This window comes from Anas acuta, chromosome 20, assembly GCF_963932015.1.
Source record: "Anas acuta chromosome 20, bAnaAcu1.1, whole genome shotgun sequence".
NCBI lineage: Eukaryota > Metazoa > Chordata > Aves > Anseriformes > Anatidae > Anas > Anas acuta.
In genome coordinates this window covers 9167915-9194776 of record NC_088998.1, presented here as the reverse complement: position 1 = coordinate 9194776, position 26862 = coordinate 9167915, and the positions used below count along the sequence as shown (strand labels likewise).

General features: G+C 50.1%; 1 protein-coding gene and 1 long non-coding RNA gene across 4 annotated transcripts in view; both read right to left on the bottom strand.

The window, feature by feature from the left end:
• Window positions 1–4453: 4453 nt before the first annotated feature.
• On the bottom strand, window positions 4454–8264 carry TMEM250 (transmembrane protein 250). The gene is made up of 2 exons (XM_068656959.1): window positions 8055–8264; window positions 4454–5527 (listed from the first exon to the last, which is right to left on the bottom strand). The coding sequence occupies exon 2, from the start codon at window positions 5392–5394 to the stop codon at window positions 4975–4977; it is 420 nt and encodes a 139-aa protein (XP_068513060.1). The 5' UTR covers window positions 5395–5527; window positions 8055–8264; the 3' UTR covers window positions 4454–4974.
• A 1699-nt stretch (window positions 8265–9963) lies between these two features.
• LOC137842717 (uncharacterized) overlaps window positions 9964–26862 on the bottom strand; it is a 41937-nt gene continuing 25038 nt past the window's right edge. The window contains exons 5-7 of one of the 3 annotated variants that reach the window (XR_011089189.1): window positions 20894–21049; window positions 14352–14612; window positions 9964–13386 (exon numbers count right to left, since the gene is read on the bottom strand). This is a non-coding gene — a long non-coding RNA (uncharacterized lncRNA). Of the gene's footprint in view, window positions 13387–14351; window positions 14613–15339; window positions 17649–20893; window positions 21050–26862 lie in introns of those variants that run through there. The other 2 variants (XR_011089187.1, XR_011089188.1) reach the window with 2 other exon arrangements.

Below are 26862 nucleotides of genomic sequence, written 5' to 3'. Positions count from 1 at the left end.
TTCTGGGCACGATGACTGCTTTGAAGCGGGAAGACAAAATTAGTGCAGAGAGTTGGCAGGTGAAGAAATGAGATTTTTTTTTTTTCCCCCCGGCAGCAGAGCTGTCCAGGAGCTATGGAAACCTTGTTTGGCTAAATCAAATCATGGGAAGATAACAGGGCTTCATATTTTCCAGCGACGTCTTCCCTGGAACAGCACGCTATCTGTGTGTGTGCTAGAGCCTCCAGAACAGCCAGAGCTGTTCCTGAAAGTAAACGTGCCCACTGCTTTCTGTGACCGGGAATAAATGCTGCCTCCTGCCCCACAGAGGGGAAAAAAAAATATCACAGGCTTCGGAGAGCCCTGGGAAGAATTACAAGGAGCTTTTAGTGAGGTGCCCGGGTAGGTGCTCACCGTAGGGACTGAGCAAACGAGGCTCCCCGAGGAGATGGCAAAGGCTTGTGTATTTAAATATAACATTAATAGCAGAAATTGCATTCTTTTACAGTACTTCCCTGAGCCTTTCGCTGTCGTTGAGCACGATGCTCCACAGCACTCAACCAACGTCGCCATCTGCCACCAGGCACATTTCTGAGCGCCGCTTACTGTTCCTCCTGCAATCCTAAAAAGGAGAAGGCATCCATCCTTGCCCAAGTCACCCCGTGTTGCAAGCCTTCTTCCCCTTTCTTTCGAGTCCTCCGCTGTGATTCTTCAGCTGCTCGGTTCAGAGCATCTCTTCCATGCAAAGCTGTGGCTGCTCTATCCACACAAATTCCTCCCCAGGAGCTGAGCCCCAATGCAGCCTGCAATGGCTCTCTCTGTGCCTTGCCAGTCACTGGGGAGCAAATCCTGTCTGGTTTATGGATTTCACGCTGCTGCACGTCACTGTAGCACCTTCCACCTAAGAGCAACAGGAATTATGATGTCGATCAGAAGTGGCAGCCCTTCAAATCACTCCAACGCCCCTGATGGGCAAACGCAGGCTGCCTGCTAGAGCCAAAGCCTAGGAGCTAGAAATCCGGGCTGTACCCAGCCCTCAGCACATCACTGAATGACCTTTCCAGGAGGCAAAAGCAGCGTTTTCCCCAACTCTGTTATCTTTCTGAGCCATAACTACAGAGGGCCTGATTCTGCCCTGCTCTGCTCCTGCTGTATTTGCACCAGCGCAGAGGGGAAGAGGATGTAGGCTCTCCCCGCATCAGAACGATACCAGCACCACAGAGCTGTTCCTTTTTCTCCATAAGCAATCGACCCATCAACATGTTATAAAAAAAAAAAATAACTTTAATGTAGGTGGCATGTTCCGTACAGAATTTAACAGGCACCCAAAACACCAACTGTTCTCGTGTTCTGCAGCGTTAACAAGGTGAAGCTCCAACACTTGGGTCTCGTTTGTGCATTCCCAGGCTAGGCAAGAGGCCGAGGCAGCTTTGCCACCACACGCACCAGCACCTCCCTGCCCTTACACCCACACCACGCTCAGCTCTGGTGGGCAGGAGGCACTGGGGAAACCCTCCCAAAGGGCAGGGCAGGGCTGGCACGGGGCCGGGAGGGACAGGCTGCCCCAAATCAGCATTTGTAGTGTTTTTCCTAAGTGCCCTCAAGGCCATTTGTAGCCCGGTAAGCACAATAGCAATATTTAAAGCCCAAACATGGCAGCAAGAAAGCAAACAAACAAACAAAATAACATGAGAGGGAACAAGCTAGCTGCTCTTGTTCGGGACGGCATCAGCGTGAAGGAATGTTAAAATATAAATTCCAAAAGATTTTAAAGTTACAGCCATTTAAACAGCCAGACAGGGAAGACAACATACTTCAAAGCCTGATCTACCCCATCCAGCATCAATGAATTTGGAAAGATTAAAAAAAACAATCCCAAAGAGCACAAACTTCCCCAGAGCTGCCAGTACCTGCTTTGCATTAGGCATTTCTGGCAAGGAGCACTACGAGCCATTTGTCTGCCTTGAAAAGCAGAAAGTCCAGCTCCCGTCCGTTTCCTTATTTGCTGTGTTATAGCAAATGTTTTTCCCCCTCTTTATTAAAAATGCCAGGTTTCTCAATGAAAATATTATGGGGAAAATAAACAGCTTGTTCTTTGCACATACTTAACATTTATTCTGCCTTTTCCTCCCACCCTGTTGTGGCTTGGCTCCCCTTAAGCTTGTAAGGAACTTGTAGAATCTCAACTCCTTGAGAAAAAATGTTTTGGCAAAGCAATCCTAAAAGCCTTGAAAAAAAAAAATCTCAAAAACACTGAATTTAAATTCTGAATCATTACCAAGATCTTACTTATTCCGCAGTCTCCTGGGGATGTTGTGAGGTTTAATTAGCTCTAGCTGGAAAACGCTCTGAAGAGAAGTGCCGTGAAGGTGCCAAATGCTGCTCTACTCATGTAGATCTAAAATGTTCAAATTATTACATCATAAAACAAATCATTTGAAAATTAACTCCTTTTCCGTGCCAGCGTGCCTTCAAAGGGAGCTCCTTTCCCCCCGTAGGCTGGTCGTATCAAACTGCCTGAGCGCTGCAAGGTATCCAAGTGCTGGTAATGAACAAGAACGAGAGCATTTTGAACCTCACCTTGCCTCCAAGGTCTCCTCAATTATTTAATCTTCAGGTTGCCTGTCTTTGTGTGCAGCTGCACTCCAGATTCAGGGCCTTCTGACAGCAGTTTGGCTGTGTTTGTAACAGAATGGGCAATCGCTTCCCACTGTCTTCTAAGCAACCTCTCCCCGAGCTCGCTCTCTCTCGAGGAACAGTTGAAGATTTGGCAAACGCTCCTTTTTTTGTGATTTGGTGGGGATTTGTACCTCTTCCTCAGTAAATGCTATCAAATGGGGATGCAGAGGGATGACAGAAAGCCCACACAATAAAACTGATCTCGTTTGGGCTGTCGCTGCTGCGGGAGCACCCAGCAGCGGGGGCAGGTGCAGGTGGGGAGCAGAGCAGCACCCCCAGGCACCACAAGTCACCCTTTCACCCTGCGTTATAGGCAGTGCTGACAAACAGCTGCTCCGAGGTGAAATTGGTCCTACCTTCAACTGGTGCCCGTGCTGCTTGAAGCAGAGGGCAAAGGAGAGCTGCTGCTGGGCTCCTGGCTGCCCTCTCAGCGTGTCCTGGGGCTGTTTGCTCTCTGGCTGCAATTCCCTGCAGGAATTCCCTCGCACAGCCACCGCAGGATGCCCACAGCCTGCACGGTGCCCCGGGCTGACGGGGGTACTGGGGAGGAGGAAAGAAAGGCTGAGAATTACTGGGAACTGTGGGAATCGCCTCAGCCCACAGAGCAGGCTGCAGCTGGGACCTGCAGGACACGAGGTCCCACTGTCCCCAGCGTGGTCCCAGCATGGAGCTCTGGGGAGCTCCACAGTGAGGAGGAAACTTCCAGACAGCTCGCGGCACGCGCCGGGCTACGTCCTTCCTGCAGAAACAGCCTCTGGCTCTCACGGGGCTAATCCGAAGTTCATGCCAGCGCTGCCCATTATTTATTCAGCTCTGTGTGCTCAGACTGCATTATCTGTAATGCTTGATAATGAGATAATTTCTGGTTTTGCTTTAGCTTAGGGCTTCAGACACAAGCTTCCCTGTTTTGCATCTGTAAGCCTACAAATCAAAGGATGTCAGCAAAAGGCTCCACCGCACGCACTGAAAACACTCACAGGCTGAAATATCGAGTGTCCTCCCCTGGGCGCACGCTGACTTTGTTCTCAACCGCATTCCCATCGCAAAGATCATAAGGGGATGGTCACGTACCTCCAGTCTTGCTTATTCTACTGTGATTGACTCCAATGATTTCAGGGGAAAAAAAAAAGAGGTCTCATTTTTACCAGCTTGCTTTTAGCAGTTCTTAAAAGAAAGAGTAATGTTCCATTACAAGAAACAAAACCAAACCATAAAAAAACAGAATCAAAATAAACTTTGGAACAGGTTCTGGTCTCCATAAATAGTTACCTAACTGACTGCAGAGGAACAGTCTGAGATCTTAGACCGAGACCATTAAAACCAAGTTTAATGCTTAATTCTCTTCCTCAGCTGCTAGCAAAGCTCTCCAGGCGCGCTGCCACAAAGGTACGGGTGTTTTCTGTAAGTCTGGAGGACCACCACTGCTATTGCAGACCATACAATGCTTTCAAGGGTCAGCCAGCCTCATCTCGCTGTGCTCTGTAAGACAGAAGCATCTCTGAGAGGAACCTGCAGCTAACCAGCCCGGGGGAACACAGAACCAACCACCAAGATCTAAATGCTAGGAACCACTGCAAAGGGTTCCCATAATCACTGCAAGATGATAACGCCTTTGCTATGATGGGAATTTCAAGAGCACTGACACTGAACTCTGCCCCCCTCACTCCAGTGGATTTGCTCTGTCGGGGGAAGACTCCAGTTACTCAGCACTAACAGCCTGAAAAGGACAAAACCATTCAAATCACAGCAAAGTGAACAAGACAATACGGTGCTGAATGCAAATCTTGCATGAATCTTAAAAAACAAACCAAAAAACAGCGTTTAATTTGGCCCTGTATTCTTAGTTGGGAATATGCAAAAAGCAAACTACACAGAGAAAGGACAGCACGGGTCAAACAGGGTACACGTTACATGCCTGAGACATGGAGGAACGTTTTTTTTTTTTTAAAAAGGGTGAAGACCAATTCAGAGCGTGGGGTGCAAAGTTATCTGGCTTCTTTCCCTCCAGAAAAAACACTGCTTTTTTACAGGAACAGCAGCAAAGGCAGGCGCCTATGGGCAAGAAGAAACGTGTATTAACTTGCACTACGCAAAGAAAAAACACCCGATCAAGTGTTGCACCTTGATGATCAGAATGGCACCTTAACCCTCAAAAAAAATATATACAAATTCCAGAGACAAGTACATTAATTTATCAATAAAAAGTAGCACTGATAAATAAATTAATTTATATAAAAAAAAAAAGAAAAGAGGATAATTGACACATTTGGGGGTAGAAGAACAGTCACCTTCTTGGCCCACATGCGCTTGGTTTATTTACATATCCACAAATACCATGAAACACCATCCCAGCCCCCCCACTAGCAGCATGGTCACATGAATTCCGTAGATGAGCAGTTCATTCATGAGGCTGAAGTCTACCCGCCTTCGCCCCAGTAAGAGGAGGATGATGGAGAGTTTGTACTGGAAACGCAGAAAGATCCGGATGCCGAGGTACTGAAGGCAAAACAAGATAGAGAGTGCCACCCAGAGGATGGAGGTAAAGAGGCTGCAGCTGAAGTACAGCAGGAAACGAATGAATCCGTACATCCATCGGGATTTGAGATAGATGTCGAAGTTGTTGTACTTGGTGCGCACCAAGTGAGTGGTCCTCACCGGGCCGCAGGCCGAGTGCAGGCAGGTGGTGTGGGGGCCGTGGAACGAGCGGACCCGGCGGGGAATGGGGATCACAGGCATCGGGCACCCCACCGCTCACCGAGTCCCAGGGCAGGACTTACAGGGCACATAGCAAATATCATCCCTTAACGTGGAAGAGCTCCAACAGCCTGGGAACGCTAACTCTTCGCTGAGTTTCCAGGAAGGAAGGGACCTGCAGGAAGGCAGAGAAGGAAAACACGTTTCAGTAGCCCCAGCAGGAGGACGCGCGGCAGGACAGACGCTCTGCAGCTCGGTTACGTACAAATGCTTTGCACAACTCCACTTCTTCGCTTACAACAACTTTGCTAACAACTTACGGCTCACCAGGCAGCCATGCAGCAGCACAATTCTGTTTGCCATCACCCAGTCACATCCCCCAACGCACCCAAGCAGCAGCAGCACCAGCTTTAACCTGTTACAAGCCTTACAGTGTTAATGGAGGAAAGAAGGAGCTTTTTTACAGAATTACCCCAGTTAATTAGGGCTCTTCTTAATCAAACAGAAGTCCTGCACCAGCCCACCAATGCAAAAAGTAATATTAATGTGTGTTTGCATGGGATCAGTTTTCTCTTGTTTAGTTTCTGAAGTTCTCCAAGGGCTTTTACAAGTGAGCTCTACAGCCCGGACACGGCGGTGATTCTAGATTTCTGCCACTGCAGATCCTGGCAAAGCTTCACCAAATAAACAAACTGAAAGCAATGGAAGCTCTCGCAAGAGCCATGAGGCAATTGTGTTTTTCACACTCTACAGGATGTGCCTCCCCTGCTCAGACGAGCCTCGCGGTCCCCCTGTCATTGCGCCCCACAACAAGGCAGCATCTCAAAGACACCCAGGAGTTTGTTTCTCCTTCTGTGCCCTGCAGAGACAAATGAAATATCTTGACCTTCTGGAGTGTTTAGAATTTACAACCTTAACTTCCTTCCACACGCCTGCTGTTGTTATCCGAGGGATGAGCAGCAGCCTGCGAGCTGCTCTCTGCTTCACCCCAGGCTTATGATGTGCCAGATTCCGGGAATTATGAAATGACAATGCACTCCTCAGATAACGCTGGAGAACAACAGGGACTTCCCCTGCCTCCTCGCACACCCAGGCACTCAGACACTTGTTGAACAAGAGATCCTATCACCGTTAAAATAAGAGTAATTTAAAAGTTAATTCAGGATTTTTTTTTGTTGTTACTACCTAATCACAGAGTAAACGATAAGGCTAAAGGCAACTGTAGTCTGATATCAAAAACCTTCTCTGCAGCAGTGTGCCACTGAGTAAATCTTTTCACTGCTCCCTGCCTCAAATTGTACACGTGTGGCAATAACAGCTCTGAGCACTGCTGCGAGGCCCCAGCTTTAATTACCTAACATTTCTCTAACAGAGGAAAGGAATCTGTTGGCTCTACATGAATCAAGCTAATAAAAAGGAGAATGAGTTAGCTTATGATTAAGGAATTGTGATAATTGAGGTCTGTTCTCAACTACCAAAACCACCGGTGTAATTTAAGTGCCTCCTTGCCATAATTTCCTGCCGGTAAAGAGGAAATGCTCGGTAGCTTGCGCGTGTGTTACAAGGATGTATTTTGCAAGGCATATAAGGTGGTCAGATGCTAACCCAACACTGCTTAAGGACAACAGTTTTGTGCCTGGAGCGTGCAGCGGAGCGTGCCTTCCACGTGCTCTGCATCAGCTGCTCAGTGTTTGCCTTCAGAAGTGCTTTTGGAGGAACAAATTAACAAGACAAGTTAAAAATTCATATTCTGTGGACTTGGAGCACTGCATTTCTGATAACGCCACCTCTTCTTACAGCCTCTTTCACTGGGACATGAAAACAGCTTATCATTCCCAGCAAACTCTGGCTCAGCTCCTTATCCTGATTCCCTGAGCAGCCACGGAGAAATCAGTGTGAACACGAGAGAAGCACTTGGTAAAAGCATGCCTGAGCAGCACAGCACAACCCCCACGGGCATACGTTACAGTTTCTGGGGCAAACTCAGCACGCTGACCTCACATCTGATGAGTTTGAGAAGAGTTTAGGTTCTCTGACAAAACCTTTGATAGGTGAATCTGAGAGAACTGCCCCAAACAGCTCAGCTGCAGAACTGATTTGGTGCGAACAGCAACGCCTCGCTCACATTCACCGTGCCCACCACATAAACAAACAGCCCCCGGGAGCTTGATGCCTTCAGATAAATTGAAACGCCAACACCGTGCCAGCCACAAACAGGGGGAAGCTGTGCAAAGGGGAAACTTCCTGAAGTATTACATCGCTAAGGGCGCTGCCATCCACCCCGCAGGTCGATAACCCGCTGCTGTTCCTGGGTGCCGCTTAACTCCCCCAGCACAAAGGGGCAGCTTCCCTGAGACACCTGGCCCCCTAGGAGGAAGGAAAGAAACGGCTGAGGCGCCTCACAGACCCCCAACACCCTACACGCGAGTTATCTAAGAGATAAAAGGCGAGATCAGGCCGCAGATCGCTCCTTTTGTGCGTTAACGGGCTCAGAATCACAAATTTTGATCTGCCAACGCTGCAAAGAATCCCCCCCCGCCCCCCCCTCCCTCCTCCCTCACCAAGGCGAGAGGCCGGGGCCCACCGGCACCCCCCCGGTAACGCCTCAGGAAGGGGCCGCGGCCTCCCCCAGAGCCTCCCCGGTGCCTCCCCTCGCCCCCCGGGGCCTCCCCTCGCCCCCCTCGCCCCCGCCCCGCTCTCACCGCCGTGCCCATGGCCTCCCGCCGGGCGGCGGCCGCCGAGCCCGAGCGTCCCGGGCCCGGGCTGACGGTAGGCCCGGGCCTAGTGGCGGGCGCCGCACTGCGCATGTGCGGGGAGCGGCCGCGCTCCGGTTCCGGCCCGCGGCGGCGGCGGCGGCGGAGACGGCAACGGAGAGGGAGCGGCCGCGGCGGCGCGCGGGGATGGCGTCATCACGCAGCGCCCGCAAGGCGGAAGCGGGAAGGGCGGCGCGTTGCCATGGCAACGGGGCCTGGAAGGCTTCAGGCGGCGGGGAGCGGGACTAGGCCTCGGGGAGGGGGGAACCGAGGCCCTCGGGGTGGTTCGGGGAGCTGTGGTAGAAGCCTGGCTGTGTGTTAGGCAAGGTGTGAGCGATCCAGGCTGCTGGGGAGCCGAAAAGACACCAAAAAGACACCAAAAGTTCCTAAAATACACACAGGAGGATGGATCAGAGGCGAAATAAAAAGGAGGAAAAACAAACAAACAAAAACAGAATAAACAAACAAACAAAAACAAAACAAAAAAAAAAAACAAACAAACAAATCAAACCAAACCAAACCAAAAAACCCTCCCTGCTCTTTCCCTTTAGATTCAATTAAGAATTACTTTCTGTAATGGAAAGAATACAAAACTTTTTTTTTTTTTTTTTTTTTTTTTTTTTAATTGGCCCCCTGCCCCACTTGCCATCCAGGCACTGTCGCAGTGGAAAAACATTAAATAATAATAACTCGAGCCATCTGCCAGCAGCGAGCCGTGCCGCGCTGCACAGGCAGCTGAAGGCACCAGGCCAAATACCTCCGAGCGCACCAACTGGCTCCGACGCGCGCCCCGCTCTGGGCACTCCCTGCTCGCCCGCAGCAGCCTCTGCCCCACGGAGCTTTTTTGTTCCACAAACACAACGAGGGGCCCGAGGTGCTGGATGTACAGCGAGGGAAAATCCCAGCCAAGGTGAGGAGCGGTGGTGTGCTCCTCGTAAATTGCCCGTTGCTGTTCTCCCACCTACCTTCTGGTGGGAGGGAGAAGGGGAGGCGCGGAGCTGATGCATTTTTCCCCGATGGCATGAAATGGGAACATCTGTTCGGTGACTAAGATTAGCACAAGAGCCACGTTTCATTTATTTCGCTCCGCCATTGCATAGAGCAGGGAGTCAGGGATGGGAATTTCAGCCCAAGCAACAGCATTATGAAAGCACTTTGATCTTTCCAGCTTTGGCTTGGAGAATGAATGCAAGCGCTGCAGAGGGGGCTCATGGCTTCCCACAGGAACTGCTCCAGGCAGGCGAGGTCTGCCATTGCCTCCAGAAACACCCAAAGAACTCCACTGCCCAACCCCAAACCCGTACACAAGCACAAGGGGGTGACACCGCAACATCAGTGCTGAGACCAACCCTTTTCATTTCTTAGGTCGGGATGACAAAAAGCAAGGCAGCACCATTCAGCCTGAAATACGTTGACCACTTCGCTGCTTAAATAAATGTGTATCATCTTAAAAAATATACAGTCCCCGGGTCAGGCATGAATTGAAGCTTTGACATTCAAAGAGGTGAGGTCCTAAGCAAATGCTTGTGGTGCAGCCCGAAGAGAACCCGCCCACAGCACTCCAGCGGGGCTCTCGGTTGTATTTCTTTCCTGTGCTAATTTTACTAAAGACACAACTCATATTCCTGTTGATTGAACAGTTTTGTGTTGACAGCATTGAAGATTTGTGATGAAACTTATCATCAGCCCAGAGAGCGGGCCATTAGTACTAGTCACAGCGGCCAGCCAGCGCTGATATATTTTATGGCACGCTTCGAAGACAAACATACACATTTATATGTCACTTGTTGCAATATAAATGCTAACTTGTACTTCTTTCAAAACTTTTAATGAATTGTATACATTTCATGAGATTTATAGCATGAACCGAATTGCTCAAAATATTACTTTAAACATATTTGTCACTTTGGCAACAGAACAAAAAAAATCTGGAAGATATTGCATTTAGAAATAAATCATAAATATATGCATCTTAAAAGAGTTTATTTCAGTCATTAATAGTTGATGGCCCCCCCCAGTGCAGGATTTAAAGTTAAATTATGCAAAATCAAAAACAAACCTTATAATACTTAATCAAACATGCATAAAACTGTCAGGGCCAAATAAATTCTCTCAATTAACTTGCTTCAGATTGTGATTGCATTTACTAATTTAATCAACACTAGAATAATTTGGAGACTGGGTAATGATAAATTACTATGGTGCTGCACATGAAGAGCCACTAAGGTAGTGTGCTAAGACAAGAATGCAAGAAATGCTTGCTAGGCTGAGGGAAAAAAAGTAGCAGCAGAGTTATCTCATTGTATAATGGAAACATCTTTTCAGTCCCATTTTTGGGGGAGATTTCTTTTCAGTAAAAACCTTAAAACACCTTTCACGGATAGATCTTGTCTGGATGCATGGCTTTAATGTTAGTCCACTGAGTCAATCCCGTTTCAATCTGAGATGAGTTAAGAGGTGAAACAGTTCAATGTAGACATTTGCTTCACATTTCTCGCTCATTTTGTGAATGTGATCTTTCGCTCTGAACACAAGGCGAGGGACTGTGACTTACAGTCCTGCTTGCTGGCACCGCTTCACACTTTGGCCTCAGTCAAGTCATTTAGGCTGGAGCTGGAGTAACAATCCTCTAATATCAAGATGTCCTTTAGCTCCATCCTTTTGCACTTAGAATGGATCTGCACTTTCTGACCCCTGTCTAGAAAAAGCTTTCAATACTATTACTTGTGGAGAGCTAAACATTTGATTTTTGCAAGCGTAAGCAAGGTTTTATGGAGAGGTTCTCATTTAGAGGTTCATTTGAAGGAGGCTGTAAGGTATTCAACCCTGTAAAATACCTGGACCTCTGAAAATCAGACCCATATTTGGTCTGAAACCTTTCTACATCTGTTTTACAAAAAATAACTATGCCCATATTGCTACTGTGGGAATTAACTCATTATTGCAATACTCTTCCTCTTCTCTCTCTCTTTTTTTTTTTTTTTCCCTTTCTGCAAAATATCCCCTCCAGTGGCTAGCTTTACATTTCTGAAAGCTTTTATTTGAAACAGATTTTGTGTGTACATTTATAAATGTATAGCACCCAGTACTGTTTGGCCACCAGCAGAAATCTGTAAACCTGTGTGCTGAAAAGTATATCCAGAAAGGTAGCTAATGAGCTTCCTTCAGTGACCCAGAAACACCTCCTTGCACAGTAAGTATAAAGCCATATAGATAGCCATAATTTCAGAGGTCTTAAAGATAATAAACATGTTAACATGGTATTTTCAAGCTAGTATTCACTGCTGGCAACCTGTCACATCCAAAAACACCATCCAAAACCAATGGCATCTTGTGCGAATTCACTTGGGTTTTGCTGAACCAGTCTGTAAAGCTGAAATATAACAAACCAAGGAATTAATTCTTTCCTTTTCCTTAAAGGAGATTTAGGGTCAAGTCTGGACCTTAAATATTAAATGTAATCGATCCGTCCTGCAAATCTACACTGCAAAAGCTTGTGAAATATTGTGAAATATTCCTTATTACTTCTTTCCAGATCTGATCTCTTAGTTTAAATGTCAGTTTTAATCAGTTGGAAGAGATTTGCATGTGGTAAGTAATAATAACACAGTGTATTAGACTAATCAAATAAAAATAAACGTGGCAGAAAGCCGAACTAATTCCCACTTCTGCAGTGTGCAGCCCCCATGACACTCAGAGCCCTGGGCTCCCTGGCAGGGCAGCGGGGCTGTGGAGCTTGTGGGATTATTTGGGGTCCAGCAGCAGCATAAATGGAGGGAGCAGAGGGAAGGAGTGGAGTCCATGCACCAGCACGCCTCTCCTTCCTCACTGCAGGGCTGGGCACAGCAGTGCCAGGTACCAACGACAAGCCCAGCGCAGATGGTGAGGTTGCAGTGTGCTGTCAGTCCCCTGCAGGAGTCCTAGTCCTGTAACGCTTTTATAGATACATATTTTAGAGGTGACTTGTGAAATATAAAACCAGATCAGTCAGTGGTTTCTAAAGAAATAGATGATACATGGTTCACGTGAGGCCTGGTGAGACAGTAACGTTTGATGTGCTCAATATACGTGACACGTCAGCATGTTTTCTGGCAAAATAAGCAATCTGCCCACTGCTGCCATGAGCCTTCATGACACTAAAAGCAGGAAAGCCTGGGGGATGCTCGGTGGGGTTTGGGACAGCCTCCTTCCCTCTGCCCCCAAAAACAGCTCGTGGGGGCTCCCCCGCCACGTGAAACAGCATGGAAAGAGAAAGGCTCATGCTGGTGTGGGTGAGATCCCAGCGAACACCCCCAGATTTGATACACATAAAAAAAATGTGCATTGTTCTGCAGTGGGGACACTTAAAAGCCCAGACAACGTAGTGAAACACGCAGCTTCCCCAGCCCGGCTCCCTCTCCTCACGGCTGGGGAACAGGCAGGGGTTATTCTGGAGACGCTGGAGTCATGGAAAGATTCCTGCTGACCTCCAGGGGCTGGGGCGGGAGCCAGCTGCACACATATGGCAGGAGAGAAACTGTCTCTAAAACAAATGAAAATAGAATTGGCCACTTTGCCAGGGACAGGCCTCCTGCCAACGCTTGTTGCTGCATCATGCTGGCTAGCCCCGATCTGGCTGGTGTCAGAACTGCCGATTATGCAGAAAACTCTCGCAGAGAAGTGTCAGCGCTGCCTTCTGTTCAGCGCTAGGCTAGGCCTAGGGGAAGCGTGTGGCATTGTCCCAGAGCCAGCCCATACCTCCCGCGGGAAGCAGGGGGCTGGTGGGCACGCTTGGGAAGCACACAAAGCACTTTCAGAGTGCTGCATCTCCTCAAGAAGCAGGAGGGTGGCATTTTGGGGCAAAGAAAGCATTGTCTCTGGGAATCTCAGCTCCTCAGTGTTTGATTCATTAGTAATGTGTCCCAGTTCGTATCATGGTTGTAGCAGGCGGGTCCTCTTAAGCACTTTGCATGGATCCATCAGGTCTGAGCCGGGATCGATCTGCTCTGAGGTCATTTTAACATCAGCAGCCCGCCCCCCGGGGTCAGCAGCAGAGCTGGGACAGGTCTGGTCTCTGGTGCACTATTTTCAGAGGGATTCGGACACCCTAGGGGGGCACCCAGCACCACACCAGCACTTAGATCAGAAGGGCTCTGGGGCAGGGAGTTTGCAGGGCCATAGGCAGCACCTCCAGCAGCTGCATGCAAATGACCCCCCCAGAGCCCTGGGGAGAGGGCTCAGGCTGAGCTCTGCAGTCAGAGGACGCAGAGCAGCTCCCACTCCATCATTCCTCAATGATTTCCTGGAGAAATACAGATGGTGAGGGAAAAACACCTATGACCCCAAGATGCCCAGGCAGACTCTCACTGTTAACCTAGTCAGTTCTTTTTAAGTCCCTCCCCAGATGCTTAAGCCTCAGTTTTCCCTCTCCCTCCACCTGCATTCAAGCTTAAAAACGTCAAAACTCCTTTGGCTGTTGGTCAGCAGCTAACGCACCACCGGGACAGCCCCGGCCAGGCTTTGGTGCCTGTGCCGGGCAGCTCTGGTTGCCAGAGCAGTGCCCAGCGTGACGGCCCCGTGCTCTCCATTCCCCTCTGGAAAAGGGCAGGCACTTGGGAAAGATGGAGAGTGACAGGAGAGAGGAGAGACAAACCTCTGCTTGCCAAAGGTGTGTTTTCCCGAGCTCCCCCCGCCTCCGTCCCTCCGATGCGAATCAATGGAGCCATCTACTCCGTGCATCGGCTAAACGTCAAATTTAGAGACAGCGTTCATTTTTCTGAGATCAATGGAAAGCGGAGTTTGCCTGTATTTCTTAAGCAGCATTACAGGGCATCAGTCAGTGCCCAAACCCACCACTCGCCGGGATTAGCTGCGATGGCAGCTTTTCCAGCGCTAGGGGGTTCACTGCGTCAGGAATCCTCCAGTGCTTTCCATCAGGGTGCACAAAATGTGTCCGTGCTGTTTGAAGGTAAATTACTGCAAGAGTTCGTTTCTTTTTCTATTTTTCCCCCCTTTTGATTACTGTTTTGAAATCACCAGGTGACTGGATAGCTCCAAACCTGAGCACAGCACCACAGCCTGCACAGAGCAGCCCTGTCACCGCGGGGCTGGGGGCACAGAGGGACTGGGGAGGGACACAGAAGGGCTGACACGCTGCCTCTGTGGAGGAGCCACAGGGCAGAAGCAGGGGAAGGGAAACAAGCAAACAATCAAGCAAACAAACAAAGAAACAAACAAACATCATCATCAACAACAGCAGGTGCTCACCTCTGTCCTCAGCCCCACGGTGGTGGGGGTGTCCTGTCCCACCCCGTCCCATCCATCCTGGAGCATCAAAGGTGTGAGATGGGAGTGGATTGCAGGAGGGAAGGACCCTGTGCACAGGGGAGGCATCACCACCTGCCCACGGCGTCCAAGAAAAAGTTCAGCCCCAACGCAGAGCAATGCTGTGCTGGGGGTTGAGAGAAAGTTCTGGTGCTCAGCACACGTCAGGAGTCTTCTTGACCTTGCTTATGTTCAGACTATGTTCTGCAAAGGAGAAAATGACTTTCCAGCATCATTACAGCAGTGGCATCCTTATCAATGAAAATGATCAAGGAAAAAGGTACAAAGGATTTATAAGACACAACCATCTTCAATTATATCCATATTTAACAACAGATTTCCAAATGGGGGAAAGCTACTGCAATGGTCAAAGCTGATTTTTCTGTAAGATCAGAGCACTGCCTCTCTCCTTATTACCTCCAAACTGGGGAAATGTGGGTCTCCATGACAAACTGCACCGCCTGCAATAGAAACATCATTTTATCACTGTAGGGAGCAGAGGAATAAGAGCTGAGAACATTTCTTCTGAAAATGGAACACAAAAGTCCACTCAGTGGTCACATTTGCCTAGTTCTTAGCTTTGTGCCTGCGTTTTTCAAGGTATGAGAGTCAGCTCTGGCAAGTCAAGTGACCCCAATAAACACCCCAAAAGCCACGTAGGCAGCAGCCCCACTGCCTGATGCCACCACCTGCACCAGTGGCCTGGCAGGACCAAGAGGGGACCCCATGGAGCCCAGCTCAGGATGCAGAGCAGGGCAAATCCCACTCCTCTCTCCCTAATTTCCCTCGTTTGTCGCCAGCAGACCAGCCCGTAACTTAACAGCACTTTGCTGGTGAGAACATGGAGAAGAGAAAAAAACCAAAGCCCTCATCAATCACAGCCTGGCTCCGGGTACAATTAGCAAGTTCTATTATCTTAAGAATGACACTTGTAGCACAGAGCAAAGCATGGCGCACCCCGGATTATAATACTGCATGCAAAAAAGGGAAGGCTTGAATTGCATTAGCATTGCATTAGGTTCCCATGACTTTTTATATCAGCACTTGTGAGTTATTTATGAATTCATTTATTTACAAGGACAGCCCTTTCTGCATTCAGTTGCCATGGTTGCTTTAACTCCTGTATCCTATTAATTCTGGATGTTATGAAATAAATATAGATCAGACAATCATTGTGTGCTGCTTTTTTTTTTATATATTATTATTATTTTACAGTTTGATTCCCTGTGTCCTGGCCAGAAGGGCTTCTCTCTGGCGCATCCACTGCCCCTCCCTGAGTGGGAATTGCCCCTGAGAGCCAACAGCTTGGTTCTGCTGGCCAAGGAGCTCACACGTGTGTCCCCCATGCCTTGGAGAGGGCAAAGGCACCGATCAGGGAGGAGGACGGTCCTGGGGCTGGGATCCCAAAGCCAGCGTGCTTGGAAGTGTTTTGTAATGGAATTCCACAAGCAAATTAAATCAATTACTGAGTCTAATAAAGCTCTCAAGGTTTTTAATTAAACTAAGTTTTAATTAAAGCAGCATGAGCCCGTGCTCTTTTGATATTCTGCCTCAGACCCCAGAGGATTGCAACTCCTTTTTGTAATTTACATGGGCTGGATCAATCACGAGAGTCACGAAAATGCGAGAACTTTGTCAATTTTACGGGATGAAATACTGTACGCTGGGCAGGAACCTCGGGCAGCTCGGGGCCGGGGCAGGAGGACGGGTTGGGGGTCACCTTCCCTGCTCTCAGCAGCAAGGAGAACAGCTCTCTCTGAGCAACCCACACCACACCACAGCCCGGTGCCTGCACAAGAACCTGCCCCCTGTGCCCGCTCCGGGCAGGCGAGACCCAGATCATCCAACCTGCACATCTGGTAAGTGGCCCTGGGATGTTCTGCCTCTATTTTAGTCTTGTTTTGTACACAATATGCCCCAAACATGCTTTTTTTTTTTTTTTTTTTTTTTCTTAAGGAGATAAGGATCTTTATGTAACCCATTTTTCCTTAACGCTAAGTCCTTTGTCAGGATTAAAGAATCCTAAAACATCTGCACAGGCTTGGGTGGCAGATGCATGAAGAAAGCGGCCTAAAATAACATAGAATATTAACCTACTAAATGAGGTATTTAGAAAATAGAAGGACCCTCCTGCATCCTTCTTTGCAGCCACTTCCTGACCCCAGCTACGTGATGCAGGTGGGTAACAACAGTGTGCCATCCGACATGATTTTCATCCCAGATTTTTTTACCTGATGCCAGGATTTGGCCTTGCCAGGAATCTCGGCTGTACTGGAGGAGTGGAGCTGACCTGGCTGGGGTCTGGGCCCCCTTGATCCGCCGAGGGGCTGAAAATAACCTAGCCAAAATATCTGCCAAGCCTTTCAGGAAAGGGATGCACTACCAGGCAGTGTTAATTCCTCGTTACGCCTGGAAGTCAACGCTACCTGCCTGGGGCTGCTCAGGGAGCCTTTACGGTGTATTGGGTTTCTTCCCTCTTGTCTTTAGGGATTACTCCAAGGAGAAACCAGTTTGTCCTTCCTCCAAGGGAAGAGTTCACGAGATGTGTGTTTGCTTAAAGAAGTGAGCGAGGAGGGGAGGCAGGGGCTTGGCGCGGGATGGCCGAGAGCACTCCCCAGGCCCTCCCAGCAGCCGCCTCCCCAAAGGTTTCCAGGAACTGAGGTCAAACCTGATTCGGATGAGAGTCCACAGAGCAGGTCAGCAATAACCCCACAGCACCTCGGGTAGCTGGAGCAGGCTGTCAGCACCTCTACCACCCCATTTCCCAGCCCTTCCATCCATCCATCGCGGCCCGTCCGTCCTGGCCGCAGCCAGCCCCCCGGCCAGCCAGGGCCATTAGTGTGATTGCTGGGGGTCGTGAAGTTCAAACCAAAATGTCAATTTTCATCTGGAAGAATGGTCCCATTTTAGGAGCGGAGGGATTTCTTTCCTCTCTCTCAGAGCCCCCGCCTGTGAAATCATTGCTCCCCAAAGACTTGCAAATTTCTGGCCAGCGAAAGGTGCCAATAGCTGCTGGAGCCAATAAAAAGATTAACAAGGGTCACCGTCCTTCCCTCTTTGCCTGCACTCGAAGGCTCTGGGGCCTATTTTGAAGATATTAACCATTGCCTTTACCTCCTGCACGTTCATCACGGCTTTGGGGTCTGTATGGATTTATCGACGAGACGTTGCCATCAATCTCACCCGCTGAATGCCAGTCACTGGGTTACATCACCCCACCGGCATTTAGCCAGGAAAGTTCTGGAAGGAGGACAGAAATAGGACAAAGCAGCTGCTGGGGCTGTGGGTGCTGCTCTGGGGCAAGGACAGCGTCACCCTGGTGCCACCAAGCGCAGGGACTGAGCCTGGGGCAGCATCGATCCTATGGGGCCAGGATGCAGCCCCTGTGCTGCGGGGTTCGGGAGCCAAAAGGGTGATCCAGGAGGACAGTGGGATGATGAGGGGCCGGCACTGACCCCACTGGGGTGTCCTCAGCAGAGCACTGCAGTAAATTGGAAATTGGAGATGTCCCTGTTAGGGAGAAATTTGAAATAGCTGCAGGTGGGCCTGGTCACGGCCTGATGGCACCACAGGGTGGCACATGGCAGTGCTGGGGGGACACACCAGCAGCGTGTCTGCAGTCACCCTGTGCCCAGGGTGCAGGCAGAGAGGCAGCGATGACTCAGGGGGGGATTATATGGGATCCCCCACCCAGGGGCAGGACTCACAGGACACCCAGGGCACCCTGCACCCAGAGCTGCTCAGCCCACCTCGAGGTGTCACACATTTCAGGTGGGTTTTTTCTTCTGTGTCATTGCGTTAAATAATTAAGTCTGCTCCATCTTTACCTCCTGACAATGTGGCACTTAATTAAGTGGTTTAATTAGACGCTGGCAACTTTAATTAAGTTTAGGACGGTGGAGGTGACTGGGAGCCTCCGGATGAGTTGCGGAGCCTTTCCCTGGGGGCGCGATGTGGGAGAAACTTTCACTCCTGGATCTGGCCTTCAGGGAGGAACCCAAGGGACCCACCACAGCATCCATCCCCCAAATCTCCCCTATTGCCCCACCTCGGAGTGGGTGGCTGCTCTGGGCACCCTTTGCTCAGATCTTTCAGGGAGCCAAGGCCTGCCCTGGGACCGCGGCGTAGAGCCAGGCAGGAGGGATATGGGCAGGGGCTGCACCAAAGGGGGTGTCAGGAGCCCCAGGCTGTGCCGGGTGGGTGCCCACATCCCCCTGGGTGCTGCCTGATCCCGCTGAGCACTGGGTTGGGCTGCTGGGAGCGGGACAGGGTCGGGGGGAGGCTGCGGCAGGCTGAGGAGCAGCATCTGCAATTCCAGCCCATGCACGGGGCTGTCTAAAAGACGTATTGCTTTTTAATAATGTAAATATGTAAATATTACCGAGGTACCATTAATCGTCGTTGCCTCAACATGATACCACTCTTAAGAACAAATGTAATAAGATATTATTAATATGCAAAGCAACAACACATTAACCTGACTAACGCCAATAAATTGCAGAGCTTAGCACAATGTGAGAAGCCCCGGGGAGCCCCCACACCCCGCGACCTCACAGGAAAAGGGACTTTGTCCTTGCTGGCCGCCGAGGGACCTGCCACCCTTCTTCTGGAGCTGCTGAGGATCCTTATTCAAAGCCTCTTGCGTTCTTCTGGAGGATTTCCTGATCACCCTCATAACAGGCTTGGTTTAAATCCTGCTGTAGGTGTGTAAGAGGAGAAGGAGCCTGGCCAGACCCAGAAGCTGAGGCATTAGCCCCGGCTTTGTTCCATGGCTTGCTATGAGCCAGCCCAGCCCTCATCCCGTGAGCTGTTGGGTTTTACCCCTGAGAAGCTGGGTCTCTGCTCACAGCCCCAAAAACCCCATGACCTGGCCCAGCACAGCCCCGCTCTCACTGCCTGCTTTGGCGGTGTATTTCCTCCTGAAATACAGGCTCACAGCAGGATTAAAAGCTGGAACAAGTGTCCTGATTTATATTTGCCAGGCTGGAAGTGCTGGTGTGGCCACCAGTCCTCGGACCCAGCAGGGCAGCCCCCAGCTCCAAGCCCTGTGAGCGGCAAGTGGGAGAGGGGGGAGAGCACGTGGCCGAGGGAAAGGCGCAGGGGAAGCCATAAAGTCTGAATTTAGGACTTGAAAGGGAAATTATTCTGTGCAAATGGCTGCTTCAGTTCAAATCCGCCCTGCCTTGTAAATCCTGCTCATCCTTCTCACAAGGGAAAGTCGGTGAGATAACCAATATTTCAGCAGCACGCAGCCTCCCGGAGACCTTCACCTCCCGGTGTCCTCTGAGCCCCGCACCCAGGCCCAGGCCTGGAGAGCAATTCAGGCCTGCACACAGCCATGGTTTATGCAAAAATTAACCTGTTGCCCTTGCTTGGGTCAAAGTAATTCCATTTAATTTGGTAATCTGGGCCCTTTATCATTAATGAGTCCTTGGGGGGTGGGGGTCAGAGCATCTTTCTTTTTTTGGCTGAAGAGAGCAGCAGAGATTATTGTTAATATTCAGGCTGCTCAATAAAGCACAAAGACCTTTTGCTATTGACAGCACTGTTGGTTTTCACCTCATTGGTGAATGGAAATTGCCAAATTAATCTCTCATTAGATCTGAAGTTAATCCTCAATTTTGTGATTAATGAACCCCCAAACCACAGATTTACCTGTGCAAAGTGTATTGGGAAATTGCATACAGTAAACGTCCACAGAAAATCAAGACTGTATCCAAGAAAAGGAGCAAAAATAATTATTTCCTGTTCCCCTCTGTACAAGAATTAACTGGTAAGCAGTAAAACTATCAGGCCGTAGGCTGCATTTTTCCCCCAGATCACTGACGGACTGTGGCCCTCACTGCTGGAGGATGTTGTGTAAGTCATTGCTAAGAGGGAGCTGAACAAAGGACCATGCAAATTCGTGCATTACGTGTCCAGCTGTGGCTTTCAGGCCAGGAGGTCTCTAGCCGATGGGCTACTGAGAGCAGCAGTGGGGTTGCCCTTCAGACATCTGCTGCCGTGGGGCTGGCGAGCAGGGCAGGCTGCATCGGCTTGCAGGGATATCAATTAAACCACTCCAAACTCAGCTGGGTAAGGCTTCAGGCCAACCAGCAGGGCCTGGGTTTATCCACCCGAGCTGTCTTCTGCCTGCCTCTCACTGAAGTCTCCTCACGTGCTCCACCAGGGCCCCGTGCCCCCTCTCTCCGTGGCTGGAGCTGCAGTGTGCCAAGTGCCTGTCCCTCCCCAGCCGTGACCCCTTCCTTTCCTCCCAGGGTTTCTTTTATGCATCATCACTTTAGCAGGGCTATTGTACTGGAAATCTGTTTGCCACATGTTAGCTGGAGCTCATCTGCTAGGATCCTCGGTTAAATATTCATGGCGAGGTAGCTATTAAACTGGGGGCGAGAACTCAGGTTACACGGAGGAGATGAGGAGAAGGCTGCGCTGGCAGAGGAGACGGACTCAATATCAAGTTAAGAACCCTCGTGGAAATGACTCACCCCACATAAGGTCTGGGCACGGAGCAGGAGGAAAAAATCCCGTTCTCGTTGTGCTGCAGAGATGCGTTGGTTACCTCGGTGAGATGGGCACGGCGGTGCACTGGGCATACTGGAGCCCCAAAATGCTTCTCCAGTAGGACCTGAAGTCCGTGGGCACTGAGGAAACAAGAGAGGATTTCTAAATGGGTTGAGCTTTTAAGATGGGAGGAAAAAGGCGGTGTGTTTGGACGGGATTGGGGCCTGCAGCTTCGCAGGTGCAGGGAACTGCGTCCGCACTGCCCTCGGAGAGGTGCTGCAGCGAGGAGGTGATGCTGGAGCAGGGCTGGGGACGGAGCCCATGCCACTGCAGGGGGACACTGGGGACGGACCACCCAGCACGCTGCAGCCATTGACTCCTGCAAGCCGGGGGCAGGAACAGGCAGGGCAAAAGGACAAGAGGGCAGAAGTCAGGCTGGGGGTGTCGGGTGACCGGTTACCTGAGCCCTGCCTAAAGGTGACTTCCTCATGAATAGCCCAGCAGCGCTCCTGCCAACACCAACACGCCAGAGCTGGTGAATTATGCAGGGCACCGGGCTGTGCGAGCAGATGGCATCGCTGCTGTAACGTGAGCAGCCGCACCAGACAAAATGCAAAGCCCAGCAATTAACCTTTTGGAAGGTTTCCTCTTGTCTCGGGGATTAAACCTCCTCCAGCCCCCCCCGCGCTCCGCTCCTACCCAAGAGGGAAGAGTAATCCCCCAAACAAACAAGGGAAATGGACTTCCACAGCCCCAGCAGCCCCAAGCTGGGCTTCCAGACCTTCACCCTAATACCAGCAGCTCTGAAGCAGCCTGCACAAGTAAGCAACACGGCTTGGGAGCTCGTTGCTGCCCTGAGCCCATGCCATCCTGTTATTTTTCTTTGAGATGAATCCGTGGCTCCAGAGGCTGCCTGGAAACTGTTTGGGATGCAGTTTTTATTTACATCCCCAAGCTTCAGCATTTTATTCTTTTCAGAGCCTGCCCTCCTGGAGCCTTGGCCAGGGTTGATTTATGAGAGGGAAATAAAAGGAGAATAAATCATTTTTTAAATGAAGAGACCAAATTGATCTTTTCGTCTCAGAGTGAAAGAGATCCCAGTATTCCCAATATAAAGGTATATGGCTGTGATTACTGGGCTAGGAGAAGGATGGACAAAAGAGGGAGAAGAGGGCCGGGGGACAGCAGCCCTCCACGTCCCAGCACAGGTGAAGGTTTTGTTGTGACCCTGCTCCCTCCAGGACTGGCCTTACTGGAGTAGGCAGCACTCAGAAACCTGTGAGCCTCCAGGCGGGGCTCAGAAAAGAGGCAGCACGGGGTTCATCCTCTGAAAAACCACGGCAAAGAGGGTTTGAGTGGGCTGGAGATGGGAAATCTGGGGCACCCTTTTCCCTTTCACCGCCCCTGGGCTCCACCTTCTCAGCAGCTTGGTGCCCACATGGTGCTTTAGGGAAGGACGTGAGCAATGATTTACTATTTAGGGGAAAAAAACAAAACCAAAAACATATTCCATGCCAGGCTCTCACCTCGGTGTATGGCAAAAGCTATTATTTTAACTGTGATACTCAATACTCTTCATAATTAAACTGATTAATTCCCAACAATGGAGTCTATATTGCCTAATACTTTTAATTAACAAAGTGTTGTACACATACTGGCAAAGCATTACTGGCACGCTTCCTATGCAATACACTTAATTCCATAATAAATTATTAGTACCAAAGACTAAGATGCATTGCACCCTGGAAGAGGCTGTCAGGAGGACTCCAGCCTCGTGGTCACGGCTTGGACCAGTGTGGGGCAGGAGAGATGTCAGATCCTCTCCTTGTTTTCTCCAGTGTCCTGCATCAGGACAGTGCCTGTCCCTGCTGGACGTCGGTGCCTTTGCACAGTTCTGCTCTAGACCTTAGAGAAAGCCAAGACAGCTCCCCCGTGGCCTTCCCGAGGTCCTGCCCACAGAAATGCCAGGACAACACTGATCTCAGCACAAGAGAAGGGTCCCTGAAGGGTGGATGCTTTGTGCCACTTCACGTGGAGGCTTGGCTTGTGGTTTTTGTGCTGACATCCGAATCTGAGTCACACACTCAGGCTGCGACACGCACGGGGATTTTGCCTGCAGCAGCTTTTAAGATCCGGATTTTTGCTGCTGAACCGTTTCTCATTCAGGGTCTGCTTCAGGGAGAGGAACATTGCAAGGTACAAAAATGAGTGGGTGAAATCAGTGCACCGAGGTCAGGGACGGATGAAAGTGAGCTTTGCAGTTAGCAAAAGTTTGAAGTGGAATAATCAGTCTGCTCCCGCGAGCCCCAGAGCACACGACACGAGCCTGGGTCAGCATCCAACACGGGGAGAGAGAAAACAGCGAGGACAGGGCGGGCTCATGGCAGGAGGCAAGCTCCCAGATTGGAACCAGCCCCCAGCAAAGCCACACTAGGCCCTCGGGGCTTGTTGGGCTTCAGGGCAGGGGGATACATCTCTGCCAGCAGCTGTGCCCCCTAAAAATCTGCTTTATGGCCACAGGAGGAGCTTTCCTGGGTGCGCACGCTGGAGCATCTGTCATGTCCTGTGCCGGTCTGCTGCAGAGCAGCCCCTGTCCTGCTGCCGAGCCGCGAGGTTAGAGGTGAGCGATGCTTTTATGAATGGTCATTACACCCGAGGAGGAAAGTGGGTCTTGTAAAGTAAGGATACGAAGGTTAATGGAAGGATTCTGTGTTTTCCCTGGTTTCTTACAAATTAGTTAAGAGACAAATACCCTGGGGCCACATGCAAAGCAAACTTCATTCCTACAGCTTTTATTGGATCACAGCGGAGGAACCTGGCGGTCAGAGGTCATCGGTGGTGCTTTAAGACACAGTCACCGGGGTCAGGCTAATTAGCACCGCAGAGCACACTGCCGGCTTTTCCCTTTTCTCTTTGTTTCCATGTCCTGGGGTCAGAGCCTCCCAGTCCCACCAGTTTGCAGGACCTGGCTGTGCTGGGCTTCGCAGACCCCTGCCTTAGCCCCAGGGCATTGGGGAGGTGACTGGAAGACAAAGGGAACCTGCTCTCACCTTCCTAATTTACCATTGTTCTTACTGGGGGCACTCACGAGCTGGAGAGATGAACCCATAGCTGGTAACAGTGGTAAGGCCACCACAGCCCGAGGGCTTTCAGCCACATCCAAATGCATGGCAAGGCTGCATTCCTGCCGGGTTTTTTCCCTGGGATCTCTCTGCAGTGCCCAGGATACTGATTCAGGGAGAGGAACATTGCAAGGTACAAAAACGAGTGGGTGAAATCATGCCGGCACTGCGGGCTGGCACCGCGTCTCTCTGAGGGGCAGGTCTGAGCCCTCCACCCTCGGGCAGGGCATCACGATGATGAGTTTCATGCAAAAGCTGAGCCCAGCTCCCCGTCTCATAAATTTGTTGTGCATTACATCCAATTAATGTAAATTATTGCACTGACTAAATAATGGCTCTGCCATCGGGATAAAGGAATAATCATAAGCGAGCCTGCGATTTTCCCGAGTCCCAGCTGAATTAACCCTTTTCCCTGAGTCCACCGAACCTGGGATCAGAGCTGGGTGCCACCCTGCTCCTGTCACCACAAGAACCGAGCCCATCTGTCCCATTGCCATAACCTCCATCCACGAGGGCCTGGCAACACCAGAGGGATCGCAGTAGCTGCAGCTGCCTGCCAACAGCCTCAGCATCCATCCTTTCCCCCACCGGCTGAAGGACGCCCTTCTCCCTGCATCCCTTTCTGGGCTCCATTCCTTAGGGAGCACAGCCAGGAGCCATCAACCCCACACCCCCAGCCCACGGGGCTGTCCTCCTGCAGGGTGCAGAACATCCCATGTCCCCGGGGACACGCTGCTTGTAGGGTACAGAGCATCACCCAGCAGGGCAGAAGGGAAACGTGGCTGTGTGCTGGCAGCCAGCTGCCCCGGGCTCATCAGAAACGCCTCCGGGTCCCTGTGCTGCCGAGACCCGGAGGGCTCCCCGGTGTTTGTCAAGGCAGAAGTGATCACCAACGTTTGCAATAATTCCCGGGCTCAGATTAAACTGAATAAAGGAACGAGTTGAGGGCAATAAATAAATAGCCCTCTGCCTGCCTCGGCGTGCTTCTCATGGACTCATTCGTAAGCTTTCCTGCACCGTGTTCCTCCTCGGCTCGCTCGTGCCCAGCTGCTCGCGGTACCCGTTTTACCTTGGCAGAGCAGCCCACAAATCATGCTGACACACCAATCAAGGGATCGGGATTTTTTCTTACACCGCTCTGCCTCCTGAAAGATGAGTCACCCTCTGCACTGTGTTCCTGGGCACCCGAATAAATCTGTCACAAACTTCTCCTTCCTCCCAGGTGCCAAATCCCTTCCCTGTTTCTCTGGGGCTGTGTTTCCTCTCTTTAAGCTCCTCTTCTTGCCCCGGCACACATTCACACCCCTCAGCCATCTCAGTATATTTCTCCCTTTGTTCCTCTTTCACTGACAACTTCATCCTAATAGTCTCCTCAAAGGAATGATGAATGCATAAGCTGCATATTGATCACCGCAGTGATTGATTACTAGATCTCTTTGACAGATGAGCCTACTAAGGTGGTTGCCAATATGGAGGTATGGATGGCAGGGCCCCCTTGTACAACAGTCTAATGGTATCTGACCTGATAGGGCAGAAAGGCAACTCCCTCATTTCAGCAGGAAGAAAGGCCTCTTTATACTCTTTATAAAATAATTCATAGGAAACTTAAAACACTCAGACACAGAGAGATTGCAAATGGGGAAATATGATGGATTATGGGTTGAAAGGAGCCGACTTCTGGAAGCTAAATTGATCCCCAGGAAAATGTTTTTGTCTGCTGTGAAAAATGGGCAATATCTCAGCAGCTCTGGAGGGCTATAATCTGGAAAATAATTTGCTTTTGATTTCCTTTAGTTTCAGGCTTTTTTTTTTTTTTTTTTTTAAAGTTGGTTCCTTGCAGGCTTTGTTGCTCAGCTGGGAGAATCGGTGATGAAACAGGCGAGGGATTAGCCATGCTGACAAACACGAGCTGATCCCTACTTATGGTTATAAAGCCCTCACCCCACCCTTTGTCACTTATTCCGCTGGAGATGTTACATCCCCTGCAAGAGGAAGTGCTCCGCCGAGCAAAAATAGAAAAGCCAAGCACATAATTGCATACGAGCGTATGGGAATCTCCAGACAAGATCCCGCAGAGCCCTGCAATCGCCTGCTGCATGTCGGTTTTCCACGCTCACTCTCATTTTCTAAATGTTTCTGTGTAAAGTGCACAGACGAAAATTTACAGAGAGTTAGCTACAGCCTCCCCCTGCCTGGAAATTCCTTTGCTCCAGAGAAATATGGAGTCAATGGCAGGCTAAGAGCTCAGGAGCCTCCTACAATAACATGCATACCTCGAGTGCAGACAATCGATAGCTCAGCAGGGCGCAGCTACCTGAACACAACAGCAAATTAGTTAGATTTCCATAGACTTTACATTTGGTGAGTAATAATCAGTAAGTAGAAATGAACCTAGCCTGGAGAGACCACAGAGCCAAATGGAGATCTTTTATTCATGCCTTCACCGAGCAGAACGTTTGGGGAGGGCTCCAACCCTGCAAACACCCGTGTGCGTGTTTGACTTTACACATATTCCTACTGAGCTCACTTATTTTATTGCTAACGGACTCCTGTTTGCAGAGGTTTTGCAGAGGTCCAGTGCTGTGAGACCATCAGGCTTAAATTTAACCCATCTTATTTGCATGTTCCTGCTCTGAGGTACAGCCAAGATGCCCTCTGCCTATCAATAAACAGTCCAGAGGTCAAATCTTTCCCAGCTTACACATTACTGCCGCTGGCTTATGTTCTTAGAAGCCAGCCAGAGCTGACCTCTGGCTGCATAAAGCACCTTGAGCGTGAGTCCTCAGAACAGCACGACCACAAATCACCGGATCAAAGTATTACAAATAGTT

What these genes read in the sequence shown, in the direction of transcription:
- TMEM250 (XM_068656959.1), bottom strand. Translation starts at nt 5,394, where the DNA reads ATGCCTGTGATCCCCATTCCCCGCCGGGTCCGCTCGTTCCACGGCCCC.